General features: G+C 43.3%; 1 protein-coding gene across 1 annotated transcript; it reads right to left on the bottom strand.

Annotated features, from left to right (window-relative positions):
* Positions 1–697: 697 nt before the first annotated feature.
* gata4 (GATA binding protein 4) lies at positions 698–7,727 on the bottom strand. Its single transcript, XM_076168057.1, has 6 exons — positions 6,995–7,727; positions 3,037–3,203; positions 2,816–2,941; positions 2,600–2,681; positions 2,221–2,357; positions 698–2,131 (listed from the first exon to the last, which is right to left on the bottom strand). The coding sequence occupies exons 1-6, from the start codon at positions 7,512–7,514 to the stop codon at positions 2,006–2,008; spliced, it is 1,158 nt and encodes a 385-aa protein (XP_076024172.1). The 5' UTR covers positions 7,515–7,727; the 3' UTR covers positions 698–2,005.
* Between the last annotated feature and the right edge of the window lie 8,465 nt (positions 7,728–16,192).

Below are 16,192 nucleotides of genomic sequence, written 5' to 3'. Positions count from 1 at the left end.
CTGTCTATGGGGTCAAGACTCATGTTGGCTTTGTGAAATGCTGGGGCTTCAAAGGAACCAAAGAAAACCTATTCCACGGTATCAACTACAGCCAAGTGGACCGTGTGGAGCAGAGCGGAGATCATGGAAGTTACTTAAAAGCAGCTCAAAGGAGCCCCGAGGCGTTTGAACCTTTATGTGAAAATGTATATTCTGCCGTCAAACAGCTGCTGAGACGGAGGAAAGAGAACTTGATGTTGCCTTTGATACGCAGCATGCAGGGGCAGGACTGGGGGAGTTCCTTCAGAGGCATGCTCGGTATTTTAGAGGGCGAACCGGAGCAGGAGAGGGTTCTGACCCAAGAGGTGAACACCATGACAGCTGTGGCCCAAGCCCTGCTGTCGAAGGGAAGTGAGAATGTGGAGGAGTGTTTACAGAGAGGGAAAGCATTCTCTCTTAATTACACCTTTAAGTCACAGGTATCTGCCACCGCCCAGGATCACCTGAGGGTGACGTTTGAGCAGTGCTGGAGGGAAGTGATCCGGGAGAAATACGCTGAGATCATCAGGGACAAGCTGACTGAAGACTTCAATCAGTGCACCGTCCAGCTTTTTATCCAGGATGTCGCGAAGCTAACAGAAGAATTCATTCAAATCGGAAGGATACGCTTTGCAGAAGGAGAGGCGAGGTGAAAACTGAACAGGCATTAGGCATGACATCATAATGCTTGGTCTTTATTAGTTTCCTCAGCAGAGCTACAGTCGCACATAGAGGAAGTCCATCAGGTAGTACAGTGTTAGCGCACGCTGAGATCGGCCACATCTCTGTGCCAAAAGGTGTTTACTTACAATATATCAACAAATGGTGGATTAAACAATTATATTGGAGTGAAGTTTTTTTTTTTACATATATTTTCATATATTTGTCATTTTGGTACAACATTCCACGTTCACACACACATCGCCCCCCCCCCCTGTGCTTGTCACAAGCAAATTAAAGCATGGAGTTACTGCTAACATGCATGTACGTCGTCATACATGTAGTGTATTACGCGACAGCATTGGATAACAGAGTGATTTGGGGGTCGTGGCGGTAATAAATACTCGTTTTTAATCTTGAAAACTTGAGAGAAAGTACATTTATGCTTGTGTCAGCAGAGGGAGCTTCTTTTATTCTGTACATCACATTTATTTTGTGCAACTTTCGTGCTGCTCTGGTGTTTTATCATTTGTACTGAATGCATACTGAATGTATTTGTTATACTTTAAAACGTCTTTGTAGGCACTCAGATAAACCAGAAACAACAGGAAGTTAGGGAACTCTTCCTCTTGCACTCAGCTGGGATCTTATCTTCATCCCTAAGCATCAGTGAGGAGGAGCGACGGCATCTAGAACAATACACAGTGATGTTCCGCTTCTAAATTACACTCATGGATATAGGAAATGTGTTGCGAAGCATATTGATGATGATGATGTTCTATTTAGGTGTGTCATTGAGCAGACCTTCACAGTTAAAGGAGCCCTGATCCTGGCACACCTGAATGGAATGCGGCCATCGTTAACATTAGCTCCACCTGCACGTTTCCTCTTATTATGAGTCAAAATGTCATCATCTCCTCGTTGCTGTATTCGATATAAAAAGTCCTCTTGTGATTCTTTCTTTGGCAACAAATCATTGAAATGTTGAAATCTTCATCTTTGCTCAGGGAAACTGTGATTTGTTTCAGGTTATTCTGTTTCCAAAGCTCTTCGTGTCCCCAGACTGGTGAAAGAAACAATAAGTTCCCCCCGCTATCCAGGTGCAGTTTTTCAAAATAAGAGCTGTGGGGTGGATCTGATTGGAGCACTTCCTTCCCCTTATTGGTCGAATTGCACACACAATATTTGTCGATCTTCTGTCCGGTGCAGTTCTGATCAGTCCCGTTCTGATTCCCACATTTCAGTCTTTGAACGACGCTGCAACCTCTAGCAGCTCTAGAGTTTAAACAGGTACGGGCAGGGGTGGGATGCCAGGTTGTAGATCTTTCTAAACCAGGACCAGATTGTTCCAGGGATCGTTTTTGGAGCCGGAGGGCACGTTGTGTCCCCCGGGAGACATCTTATGAGGGAGGGCCCCTCCTTGGGCTGCCATGTAGGCTGGCAAGGCTGAAATCTGGAGGGATTACAGAAGGGGGATGTTGTGAAGGAACGTTACCGTTACCAAAATATGCACAAAATAACATCCTGGATGTGCCTCTGTACCTGTGTGTGCGGGCTGTGGTGTGTGTACAAGCTGTGCGTCTCTGGCTCCGTCTTTATCTGCCGAGGCTCCTCTGTGGTTGGGGGGGCACGGGGAGTGCTGCTGGGTGTGACGGGGCTCCCCTCACTGCCCGGAGTCCCTGCAACACACAGAACCACAGTCATCACACACTCACACACAGGATACAGACTTCAAATGTTAAGTGTGTAGGACAGTAGAGGTCAAATACTATGTGTAAGGTGTGTTTTGTTGATTTTAGTTTCATGTGCTTTTGTTGTCTTTTGTTGTTACTACAGCACATTGCAGGTTCAGATTTTACATTTAACATGAGATAAAAGCAGAAAACACAGAAATAAAAGCATGCGTGTCGTTGATGCTGACCAGTTAGGGACTTGTTGAGGTTCTTGGGTTTGCGTTTGCGGGTTTGAATCCCTTCTTTCTTCATGGCCAATGGTCGAGGAACCTGTTGAGATAAACATGTGCAACAAGAAAGGTGTTGAAAGGCTTGTTCGTAGATTGATGAGGATGATGATGATGATGATGATGATAAGGATGATAATACAGTGAGGCTCCCTGTCTTCTCTTTCTGTCTCTTACCCCGTGGAGTTTCATGTAGAGGCCACAGGCGTTGCACACCGGCTCGCCCTCTGCGTTCCGTCTCCACAGGGTGGTGGTGGTGGTGTGACAGTTGGTGCAGGACAGGCCCACCCTCCTGGAGGCAGACTACACACCAAGCACATCCAAAGAAATATCAGTCATATATGCATCCAAACCCCTGATATGAGTGTACGACTCTATGATTTGTAGTGTGAACCCACCAGTCGCCGTTGAGGTTTGATGAGAGGTCTGTTGATGCCGTTCATCTTGTGGTACAGGCCACAGGCGTTACACAGGTAGTGGCCCGTACCATCTCGCCTCCAGAGGGGGGTTGACATGGCCCCGCAGTTCACACACTCGCGACCTTCGGCAAAGTCATCGAACAGGTCTGATGCAGGATGACGAAGATGGAAAGAAAGAGAGGAAGTGTGGTGAGCCAAAAAACAAGAACCTCTGTCTCCCTCCCTCCCTTCCTTCCTTCCTTCCTTCCTTCCGTCCTTCCTTCCTTCCTTCCTTCCTTCCTTCCCTCCTTCCCTCCTTAAGTCCTTTAATGTGTTTGAAAGTGCTGCAATCCCTGCAACTGCAGTTACAAGTTTTTCCTTTCCCTATCGTGATGCAGTGGCGTTTTTGCACCAGCAGGGGGTGCGCTGGTGCTGTGACGCCACAGCACAGTGCCAGGGAATCTCCTTATCTCACAGCTCCCTATGAGATAAAGAGCCGAGCTGGAAATAGAGACAGAATAGAGCTCCATCATATTCAAATGGAGACTCAGTGTCTATAACATCTCTCTCTCTCTCTCTCTCTCTCTCTCTCTCTCTCTCTCTCTCTCTCTCATCTAACTGTCAATCAGAGGAACAAAGTGGGATCAATTAGTCAAGTCAATCCTTCAGAGGTGTTAAATAACAATAGTGATGCGCAGAAATTGCTGTGAAATGTGAAAGCCATACAGGCCTCCTCAAGGCTGAGGGCAACACACACACACACACACACACACACACACACACAGACACTCAGACACTCAGACACACTTACACACATACACAGCAGGGTGAGCTATAACCTTGAGTCGGGCTGGTAGCAAGGTAGCCAACACAACCCAGAAACACAAGACAATACACAAAAAGTGCTGTGGTGATCAGGTCCTATCTGGGGGGCTGTGGTGTAAATGTCAGTGTGTGTCTTTATCTTTGTCTTTATCCCCGCAAGGCCAGTGGTGGAAAGTGTTTAAAGTACCTTGTACTACATTGGAGAGGGTAATATTTGACTTTTGTTGTTTTTACACCACATCTGATGGAAGTACATGAGTTTAAAGAATGCAATACGTCTTCAAAAATATGCAAACACTTTGTGAATTGGATGCATATTATTGTATCAAGTGCTTCCTACATGTTTGAGTACTTTAAGTGTTCATAATTGAGTAATTTTACTGTAGTATTTCTTTCCTTTTGAAAATGGACTGCTGCTATAGTTCTGTTCATCTCATAGGTTGTGTATTATTATGATTATTATTATTATTATTTTAAGGTTTGTATTCATGGTCAAAGTAATTGATAAGGCTTTTGATTGGCTTTATTTATAATTGATTTTGCATATCATAGTTTGGGGGAAGACATTTAACTGAAAACTAAAATGGTAATTGGTTGTGTAATTGGTTGTGCAAAACTATTTTTATATCAATTACAATGTGGAGGAAAGGTTGTAATGCATTATTTTCCAGTTTAGGTGAGATTAGATTAATGTTTAGATTAAGATTAAGGTCCTATCAATCTGATGATAGAAACTTTCCCTGCATGGCCGAACGCCACGTCACACTACACAACACTGAGATATGGTTACATTTGATGGGATGGTAACAACAAAATAATTTTTCCTCCACCTGTAAACGAACACACTGAGTGGATCATTTGTGATTGAGTGAGATTGCTGTCAGATGAAGAGCTCAGATTAGATCACTGGTGTTATCTGTCTGTGGTACAGCTCATTTTCCTCTCTTTCCTCACACAAAGGGAAAGATTCACAGGGTTCACAGGATAAGCGTGTGTTTTAATACAGTTAGACTCACATCTTGGCAGAATGAGCTGCTGGGTGTAGAGATAATCAATGGTTAATCAGTGATTAAACTGATAAAATGACCTCTAATAACTGACATGTCAGATTAGCATTCTACATTGTGAGACACTGACAACTAATAATGGAGAAAACGTGAATTAGAGGAGATGTGGGGAAAATCCCAGGACAAGTAAGCACAGCATTGATCAGTGATCAGATGCAGCCCGTGAAAATCTGACAACCTCAGCTAAATGACTGTGTTGTGAAACCCGAGTGATCCTGTGTGATCACACTGAGCAGAGTACAGCAACCTGCAGCTGAGGGACGCTTTACATCTAAACAGGGACATTGAACGCACCATGCAGGTTCTGCTTTAATCCACTGCTCTTATTTTCACTCTTTATATGAATTTTGGATTTATATATATATTATTGCATTATATATATTATGGATTATACAGGTGCAGCTCAATAAATGAGAATATGGAATCTTCCCCATGATTGTGTCGCCAACTGAACCAGACTGAGAGACAATGACAAGGCTCAGGAAACCTCAGCAGGTGATTTGAGTTAATGAGCTGATTAGAGTGAGACACTGTGAGGCTACAATATCGAATTTTTCCACAAAATTCAGGCTTTCTGAGAAACAGAGTTTGGGGTTTTCATGAGCTTGAAGCCAGAATCATCAAAATTAAAACAAATAAAGGCTTGAAATATTTCACTTTGTGTGTGATGAATCTCTAATATATGATAGTCTAACTTTTTGAATTGAATAACTGAAATAAATGAACTTTTTCCACGATTTCTAATTCATTGAGCTGCACCTGTATTTGTATAAACAAATACGTGAATTGAATATATATATATATATTAGATCATGTATAGTTTACAGTATAATATTTACATTTGAGACAATTTGTCCTATAATTGCACATTGTCACATGACGACGTGAGGTTGTGTGTGTTTGACAAGTTACGAGCGTGATCGGATTTTTGTAATTTTGTTAAGTAATTTTGATTTTAATAGTTGAATTGAAGTAATCACAGCAACCTAAAATACAAATTGGTCTTTAAAATGACGAAACGTATACGGCCTAAAATGTACTTCATGAATACATGCTCAAGGTTACAAAACGATATGTAGAATAATAATAACGGGTCTGACTCAGGCACATCAGGCAGTAACTTCACCAAACGAATATTTAAATATATCTTTTAGGAAAGTTTAAGCCATAATTTACGATTCAAAATACTTCAATACCTTTTCATGTGTGAGACAATATCAAAGATTAACAATAGAAAGTCTGCACCTGTCAGTCTGCACATATATAATCCCACAGGATGATCGTTTAATCCACGTGGATCTGTAATGTGGGAATTTATTGTGACTTTTTCCACTTGGCTTTGATTGATTTAAAGTTTGAATTACAACTTTTACGGGATCACAGGTATTTGTTCTCATGTTGTGTCAACAAAATGATACAATTCCACGGAATGATTCGTCCTGTTTCGGTTTTGTTGCGTAGTCTGATGATAAAAATTCCATTTCCCATTTGTAAACTAAATGAATAAATGATCAAATTCAGATTATTGTCGGTTTAGGACTCTTATGGATTCTTACGTGAAATAGTCTTATATTTTGAAATACAGATAATAATACTCTTTTAAATCCTTATAGATTGTTGCATCCAATGTGACAATTAAATATTTAAATCCCAATATTACAAATTTTGCGTGATTTAACCGAGGATTGCTTTAATGTTGATGATCTGTATTAATTTCTGCTTGCAGCATAATAACATTTGGACCTGCTCTAATCAATGTAACGGGATTTACGTACAAACTCTTCAACAGGGTGATCTAATAAATATATTTTATTTTGTTTTATAGTTTTCAACTTCTATTTTGCTCAAATAGATTTGAGTCACTTTATGCAGGTGTTTATTTATTTCATATGTATTTATTTTAGCTTCCCAGTCATTAAATAAATAATAATCCATAATGAATTCGGTTCTGGCCTATATCAGATACTGAGAATTGGAAAACAGATAAATATCTCAATAAATCACAGTTCCTGATTATTTTTGATAGTGCGATTATAAATGAGTGCTGGTTGATGTTTTCGTCTCACCTATGTTTGGGTGCCGTGTGGCTCCCGGAGGCGCGCCGGTTTGGAGCCCGTGCAGGACTGGGCTATCGAAGGGGGACGTCGACCAGGTTCCGCCCACGTTCGGGTTCATGTATGCCGGGTAGGGGCTATGATACGACCCGCCGAGGCCCCGGGCGCCGTAGTGGTCCCTGCCATTAGCCGAGATGTTGAGCGGGCTGCCGTAGGAGGCCGCCGTGTCCCTGACCGAGGCCACCCCGGCGGACAGCGGCGGGCTGGTGGAGAAGGTGAAGCGCGAAGACACCGGGGAGTTATTGTACGACGGGACCGACTCCGCGCCCGCCTGCGCCCAGGCAGAGTGGCTCGACACGGGGCCGCTCTGCTGAGACGCGGCGGGCGTCTGGAGGTACGGCAGCCCCGGGATCATGGGGGTGACGACCCGGGTGGTGGGCACGTAAACAGGCGAGGTGCCCGCCGCGGCATTGTGGAGAAATCCGGCCTCGTAGGACGGAGGTCCGTGGTTGGTCATTATGCCCTGGTACATATCCACTCCTGGAGGGGGCACATCCGTGATAGCCCGGATTAAAGGGATGAGTTAATCGAATACAATCCCGCTGTCGTCCTCGCTGAAACCAGAGTTGCAGTTTAGTCAAGCAAAGTAACCGAAAGTTTCAGAAAATTAACTCAAAACTGACAGAGGGGAGAGAGAGAGAAGAGGAGGAGGAGGAGGAGTGAGCAAGGGAGAGACTGATCAAGATCCCTGCTGTTATCATCTCTCTCTCTCTCTCTCTCTCTCTCTCTCTCTCTCTCTCTCTCTCTCCCTCTCTCTCTCTCACCACAGCAGCATTTTGAGACAATTAGCTGTAGTAAATCTTTCTGACATATTTTCTGCACATAAATCCAAACACCGGTCAAATATATGAAACCTAATTATAATTTTGACTTATTTAAATTTCATTGAGATGTAGTGGCCAATGTAGGTTCGTGGCCTTGTCTGAAAAAAAAACTACCAAAGACGTTAAACCTCCTACAACAGCTGTTTGTACAAATATAAAATAGTTTCAGTGTTGATCAGTTACTCTGTGTTAGTGTGTGTTCCTCTCATAAACGCTTACCAAATGGTAAAATTGAGTTCTTCACTTAGTATCCGAATTTCTTATCATCTATAATATTCATATATACAGTACTTGAATTCAATTTCTATAGAATTTTCGTTGAAGATGTATTCGCGTTTTATCCCCCAATAAACGGCCTCCATAATAAGTTTGCTGAGTCTTGACTTCACTTCTCGTCTGTATCTGTTTAATGTGACCTTGAACATTCACAGTTTTAGTTAAAAAATCATTATCTTATCTGATGTTTATATGCAGTATAAATAGTTGACCTCATTAGCAGAATGAAACATAAAACATGCACAACTTTTTCTCATTGAAGTTATTAATAAAAACAAAAATTTGGAAAAATAAATAATGATAATAATTGTAAAGTCTGGTAAATGTTATTAAATAAAATCTTGTGAGTAAAGTAATTGCACAACATAAAATATGACACTATGGACTAACATATAGGGAATACACCATATAGATTTAAAGGGCTATTCCGTCCCTTTAAACCTCTGCAGACAGACAGACAGACAGACAGACGGACAGAAATGGCCTTGGCTGAATGAACGCACACATTTCTCTGAGGCATCATTAAGGCCTGCGGTGCTGTTTGCTTCCTCCTGACACAGAGTGACAGAGTGCTTGATGGTGGACGAGTCTGGCTGTCGGATGTGTCCAGCGGTTGTTGTCCTCATACGGGGACAGATTTATACCTGTCATCAACACAAGTGAATGTAAACACCAGCGCCCTTTCATTGTGCAGCCACTTCCCACTGACAGCCTCTCACTGAATTATGTGACCCTGCACACACACGCTGCCAATAAAGACCACTGTATGTGGGTGTGTGTGTGTGTGTGTGTGTGTGTGTGTGTGTGTGTGTGTGTGTGTGTGCTTATTAATTCCTTTTTTTAGTAATTGCTAACAAAATATGTCCCTCGTCGTATCTATCCATCTATCTCTCTATCTATCTCTCTATCTATCTATCTATCTATCTATCTATCTATCTATCTATCTATCTATCTATCTATCTATCTATCTATCGAGTCTACGGTACTGACTCTCTACCGCACACACTCACACACTCACACACACTCCCTTGATCACAGCAATACTGCATATTGCCTCGGTGGTGGAAAATGGGGAACTGTCATCAATGTGTAACCACGGCAGCTGATAACAGGAGCAGCGATTGCTGGCTAATATCAAGGCGTGGCTCTGATAACGCGCCGCTGAGCAAAGCAGCAGCAGTCACAGATCAATTGGGGTTTTATGGTGCAAAATGGAACGTATAGGAGGCCAGTCAGGGGCCTCTATAGATGATGTGTGTGTGTGTGTGTCAACAAAAACATCATCATTAGGCTCCATATACATCATGTGATAAGGCTTTCATGTTATGTGTAGTTTGTGTTTACGGTCATTCTGTGAATCTGCTGCTGAGCCTCAGACAGTGAATTTACCAAAGACTGAATGTACAATAATGTACAGTACAGTGTGTGTGTGTGTGTGTGTGTGTGTGTGTGTGTGTGTGTGTGTGTGTGTGTGTGTGTGTGTGTGTTTTGATTTGTGTGTTTTGACATGTCAGGCTCTATCACTGAAACAGTGACAGATCCCAGAGCCTAAGCAAACTCTGTGTGTGTGTATATATATATATGTGTGTGTTCAAACTACAATTCTGCTGTCCAAGTGTGTGTGTGTACTATGTGTGTGAGTGTGTGTGTGTTTGCTGTCAGGGTGTATGAATTAGGTGTCGGATGAGGGACTAGATAGAGATGCTGGTATGTGGCAGACAGGAGAGACTGTTGCTGAGGAAGGGTAAAGTGTGTGTGTATGTGTGTGTGTGTGTGTGTGTGTGTGTGTGTGTCCATAGCAGGCACCAGGAAAACTGTCCCCGTCCTGGCTGGGTTAGAGACCCTATCATTTGGGGTCAGTCACTTACTCTGGCCCTTCTTCCTTAGACGGGAGACACACACACACACACAAAAACAACATGCTGTCTGTGTGTGTGTGTGTGTGTGTGTGTGTGTGTGTGTGTGTGTGTGTGTGTGTGTGTGCGTGGAGCTGTGGTAGACCTCCTGTCGGGACTCCTGGCTCCAGGAAGAAGACTTCAAATGCAAAAGCAGGAAAACCCTGAAGGGAGAATACACTGGCAACACACACCCACACACCCACACACCCACACACACATACACTCACACAGATGTTTTGACACTCCTCCTGGGCATTCGGTTTTGCCACGTTAGCAGTGTGAATCATTCTGTCTTCTCTAAAGGCCTCTCTAAAGACTTGTTGTTGTTTTATCTGATCAGCCTCATTGATCACTATCGATCAGTCATGTTTGCTTGTGATGATGATGACAGTGCTAATCAATGACTTGCCGCTCTGTGCTAACGTGTGCGTTGCGTGAAAGATGACTGTTGAAATGGTTTTGTCCCTGATCTCGTCACTCTCCATCTCTCACTGTCTCCGCCAATCTGTTGTTGTCTTTTATCTCATCATCATCTTTATCAATGAATTTGATCTGATTTGCCTCTTAGTCGAATGTTCTCTTGATTATCAACTGCATTTATATCATGAACAGAAAGAAGCACCTCTCATTCTCACGAGATTAACAGATATGTTAATTTTGGGGCAAAATTAGAATGGTTTGTTTAACATAAAAGTCAGAATATCACCTCCTCACATGAGATTCACTTCAATTTCTTTGACGTAAAAAAACAGAAACATTCTTGAGAGATCAAGCATGTGTGTGTGTGTGTGTGTGTGTGTGTGTGTGTGTGTGTGTGCTTGTGTATCTCGTCTGTGTGTGTGTGTTATTCGGTATCTGTATGTTGTGCTTGTGGATTAGGTGTGTTTGCTCAAGAGACACACTGAGAAGACACAAGTCCTCCCAGCAAGACACCTGGGGCTTCGGCAACACACGCTATTAACCAGGAGTGTGTTTTTGGAATAAATTATTAACTTCTCAGCTGCAGGTTCTCATATGTGACGGGCTGAAGTGTTGAACTGGAGTCTTAGTTCACACTGTTTGAAGAGGAGGGCAAACATATCTCACCACACTCAATTACAGATGATAAGACGTCAATTATCAAATCCTTCTTTGTTCTGATGTTTGTGAAGCTACTTAACCGACGCTCGCACAGCCGTTTGGATCTTTCTATTTACACTCACGCGTGCTGATAGTTGAAATTCCACCTCTGGGTGTTGTTCAACCTAAATAATCGTGATGCGATGAAGAGTTGTGAGTGAATAGTGACGATTAATCATTCGCTCATATGGGCCTGATATCTGAGGAAGGCCTGCTTGTGTCTCATAGTGGGGACCTGAGTGTGTGTTTGGGTGTGTGTGTGTGCGTTAGTGTGTGTGTGATGTGAGTATTTTTAGCAGTGAAGACTCAGGGATCCCAGGACCTCTCCCAGCGATAAGCAGTGGCCAAAGTCCGAAAGCTAGCCAGGTCCTCGAGAGCAAACACACACACACGCACACAAATCGAAAAACCCGGGCTTAACACACTGATTGGTGAGTCGCATTGCGATGTGGCAGTTTGCGGGGGACGGCATTTGTTTGTACGCAAAAGGGGGCAAGTCAGGGGTAAGACTCAGGTTAGGCAAAGGTGAGGTGACATCATCAAAACAATGGATGCTGGCGTCCACCTTTTGAGTTCGCGCAGAGTTCGAAAGGGTGAAGAACGTGTCGGAGAAAAAATGGTGCCAGAAGCGAGGCGGGGAGGTTAAAGGAAGCGATGAACGTTGTGTCCAGTGTCAAACACTGTGTCCAGCCGTCAGTCAAGGGGTGTCTCCTCCCTGTGTCCAAACACTGCGGGAGAGGACAAAAACACAATGAGGAAGTGAGAGGACAGAAGGAGCCACAATCCAGGGACGCACACCCGATAACAGCAGGAAGAAGTACTCGGATTACTGAGGGCTTCAATACTGCAGTACATTTTCACGTGTAAATCATTACATGCATTAGTAATGAAAATGCCTAAACTTGGAGATATAAGATTTGAATTCATTAAACACAGCAAATTGAGGGATTCCTCTTGTATACTCTTCCTCTTCTCTTCTCCTTTCTAGAACCCTTGAAGCTAGATTGAGCAAAAACAAGATCATTTACACGCAGGAAGAAGAGGCAAAGGAGGTTGACAACTAGGGGTGTCTGAGTAAAAAGCAGAAGGGGGAAAAGAGAGGGAGAGAGAAAGAGAGAGGAGGAGTGGAAGTGGAGGAGATGCCACCAGACAGGAGGAGCGGTGGAAAACAAAAGAGGCTCCACACTCTCCTCTGTCTTATCTGTCTCGGCGTCTTATCCACCGCCGACTCTGTTAGTGTAACCCCATTCCTTCCCTCCCTCTCCTTCCACCTCATCCCTCCATCTCCACCCCTCCTCCTCCTTTTTTTCTTTTCTTCGCTCATGGCGGACCCCCGTTATCAGGCCACGGGGGCTGACGTCAGGGGGCCTGCCGGTGCTTTGGGGGGGTCGAGGGGGGGGTGAGAGGAGGCCGGAGACGGAGGCTGATAGCGCGGCAGAGGTTGCCTCCGCACAGGCTGTGGGAACCGCCGACCCGGCCCGCCTCGACCCGGTGGCCTTGCACGTCCACCAGGAGCGTGTGCACACACACACACACACACACACAGACACACACACACACACACACACACACACACCTCAGGCACAGGCAGGAGGTGAAGGGTGTGCATTGCAGCAGTATGCACACACAGTTATAGCTACTTTTTAAAAGGGTGTCTGCATGTGATCGGAATGATGCAACAGCCCGACCTGTTTACAGAGGTGGAAAGTATTGTTGCTAAGTGTACTCAAGTACTGCACATGAGTATTACAACATTATCTGGTTTTTGTTCCATGTAATTTACAGTAGATTTTGGCTTTTAAATTAGAAAAAAAGGTCATAAAACTACATAATGTAAAAATGTAACACCTCCAAAACATCATTGACACTAATTTGACATTTGAATACATTTTTACTTCTGATAAGTTACGGTGAGTTAAACTGTAGTATTGTTACTTCAGCTTAAAGTAGTAGTCCTGCAATTTTACAAACTGTCATTAGTTTCATACAAACCAGGTCACAAACATTGTTTTGTTCTTGTAAAATGTTGCATTTTCAACTTCAAAATAAACACTAGGATCAACATCCCAAAATGTGCAATTAAACATATAAATTGTGGAGTTAGTGAGACGTTTCTTATCAAAGGTTCCCTTCACTAAAAATAGCTCGTCTGTTTGCCTCAATGTGGCATTTTTGTCACAATATTTCAACTGTAACCGACTTCCACAAAGCAAACACACAAATTCCCCAAACGCACACTGATAACACTGTGTATTAAACATAAAAGCGACATCAACACGGTAAAGCGTATCTGTAAAAAGATAGAATATGATGTCATCCTTAGAAGAATTCTTAAGAGTTCACATCAGGGGATAAATGACCTCAGACTAGGTTAAGGAGCTACTCAAGCTCTGAGTGGCGGGATGGATATTGTCACAGTAGCAAATTGTGTTAAGAAAAAAGTGTGTGTACGCGTGACAGAGCGAGTGTGTGTTCTGTATGTGTGTGTGTTGTTTGGGGTCAGCGAGTGCAAGTTTGATCAGTGCAGAGGGAGTAGAGCCGGCAAATGAAGGTGGCAAAATTCACATCATTAGTTGCAGGTGCAGAACTCCCAAAGTGTGCACGCTTTTTCTCGAACACACACGCACACACACGCACACACACGCACACACACATTCTGCTTGTTAATTATCACCCCTCAGTATCTGCATCAACCTATCTCTGAACTCAAACCACCCAACTCAACTCTGTTCAACTCTTCAATTCAATTTTGGCTCGTTTACAGTAATGGGAGTAAATTGAACCATACACACACACACACACACACACACACACACACACACACACACACACACACACACACACGTTTCCATATTGTGTAAGATGTTTTCGGAGATGGATCTGTCGGATGGGGAGTGGAGACTCAGTTATCAGTGTGTTGTCCTCGATAAGGCGGAGATTTGTAACGGTTACCCTGGTGCTGTAATTTTGTGTGTGTGTGTGGGTGAGTGTGTGTGTGCTCTCTTACTCTGACCTCTTCTCGGCCGAGCAAGTAGGAGGAAGAAAAGAATGTCCTTGAGAGAGAAAGAGAGAGAGAGGGGGGGGAGAGATGTCGACCAAGAATTGCCTGTTGTCTCCGATGAGCTGGTTTCCTCTCCTCCACCTCCTGCTGTCCTCTTCTATCGCTCTCTCTCTCTCTCCGTCTGTCAGACACACACTCCCTACATTTCAGCAGTGTCCGCGGTGGCCTTGGGCATGAATAAACTATACAATAAGAGAGAGATTAGGGGGAAGCTGAGTAAGGGGGTTGTGAACTGAAGGTGTCAAATGTTTCAACCGTTTCCTCGGCCTTCTGACGTCACACTGACACAGATGAATGTCAGGGGGCATTTTACTGTGGATTCATTGTATGTTGTTGTATGTTGTATGATACCACTGTATATGTGTGTGTGTGTGTGTGTGTACTTATTAAAGTCCTTTTTTTAGTAATTGTTAACAAAATATGTCCCTCGTAGTATCTATCTATCTATCTATCTATCTATCTATCTATCTATCTATCTATCTATCTATCTATCTATCTATCTATCTATCTATCGAGCTAGCTAGCTGGCTATCTAGCTATCTGTCAAGCTATCTATCTAGCTATCCATCCCTGAGCATTATGGGTCCCCTGACCGGCTGCCATGCTGGGTGCCTGGGTTAGGGTGACCATTTCCATAACACCAAAAAGGAGGACATTATGCGGCATATTAATAAATTACCATGGTGTACATAGGACTCTGGTATACTCTAATTTACAATACAATTTTGTGAGGTTTGAAGATGTTTGTGTAGCTGAATAGTAAAAAATATTAATGAAAAGTCAAAAAGTGTTTGTTCACAGTATTTGAATTTATTCAATACATTGTGGTGTTCAAAAACTGACCACTGAGATGAATCTTTTGTGCCACAAAGCATAACATGTGTGGACTCAAATGTAAAAAACAAATAACAGGTAACATATATAATAATAAAAAAATGCTTTTTTGAAAAGCATGAATAACCTTTTATGTTAACAACAAAGGAGATTGTAAAGAAAACAACATTTACATTCAACTGCTCAAAAAGTATAGCATTTCTAAAGTGCTTCAGTCATTTGGGGACTTGTCAACAACTAGGTGTGTGTGTGTGTGTGTGTGTGCGCGTGTGTGTGTGTGTGTGTGTGTGTGTGTGTGTGTGTGTGTGTGTGTCAGTATTTTGGTCTCTTCACATGTAGCAGCTCAGGAGACAACAGCACCTCTGTCATCATGGCTTCCAAGCCCCCACTGCCCCTCGGCCTGTTTATATCCTGCAGGGACTGGTACAAATAACAACATAGCAAGAATACTGTTATCAACCTTCAAAAATCTGTATTTTTTTCAACCCAATAAATATAAATATTTCATGTAGCCCCTCAGTGAAATCATAAGACTAGTGTACTTACCAAAATAGTTGATTGTCTATCTGCAATACTTCTGTTCTTTCCTGGCTGCATCCAAGAGGTTTTTTTTGTTTCCAATGAACTTCTTGTACACCTCTGTGCAGTAATAAGTGAAATTGACACACACTTGCAGAGCCTTGTTTACGTTTTTAACCAATGATATAGCGGATACCTCCGCGGCGAATCCGTGGAGTCTTTTTGCTGTGTGGGTAGTGCCTAAAAAAGGAGGACAAATACGCGTCCGGCTTGGTCGCCGGGCTAGGGTGGACGTCTGGCCACCCTAGCCTGGGTGCCTGGGTGCCCCCCTCTCTGCCTTCTGGGTGCCCCCCTCTCTGCCCTCTGGGTGACACGATAAGTCTCAGGCCTCATTAGTCTCTTTAATTGGCGCAGAACATTTGCAGCAGGCCCGGTTATTCATCTGGATAAAGGCCAGGCTAAAGTAAACCCAAACCAATGGAAACACTATACAGGCCCAACCAACAGATCACAGAGTGGAACATCAAGTCTAACCAAAACACATTTAGACTAGAATCTGCCGCTTTCCTTCTTTACATTCTGACGCCACTTCAAAGTTGTTTCGACCTTGAAAACTGAA

Source organism: Genypterus blacodes, unplaced genomic scaffold (genome assembly GCF_046128005.1).
Source record: "Genypterus blacodes isolate CSIRO-AG114 ecotype Tasmania unplaced genomic scaffold, CSIRO-AGI_Gbla_v1 ptg000185l_1, whole genome shotgun sequence".
NCBI lineage: Eukaryota > Metazoa > Chordata > Actinopteri > Ophidiiformes > Ophidiidae > Genypterus > Genypterus blacodes.
This window is presented reverse-complemented; position numbering and strand designations above follow the sequence as displayed.

Excerpts from the sequence above, each read along its gene's own strand:
- gata4 (XM_076168057.1), bottom strand. The coding sequence starts at position 7,514 with ATGTACCAGGGCATAATGACCAACCACGGACCTCCGTCCTACGAGGCC. Across the intron at positions 3,204-6,994 it reads CACACGGCACCCAAACATAG|ACCTGTTCGATGACTTTGCC; the intron begins GTGAGACGAAAA and ends ATCCTGCATCAG. Across the intron at positions 2,358-2,599 it reads CCTCAACAAGTCCCTAACTG|GGACTCCGGGCAGTGAGGGG; the intron begins GTCAGCATCAAC and ends TGTGTGTTGCAG.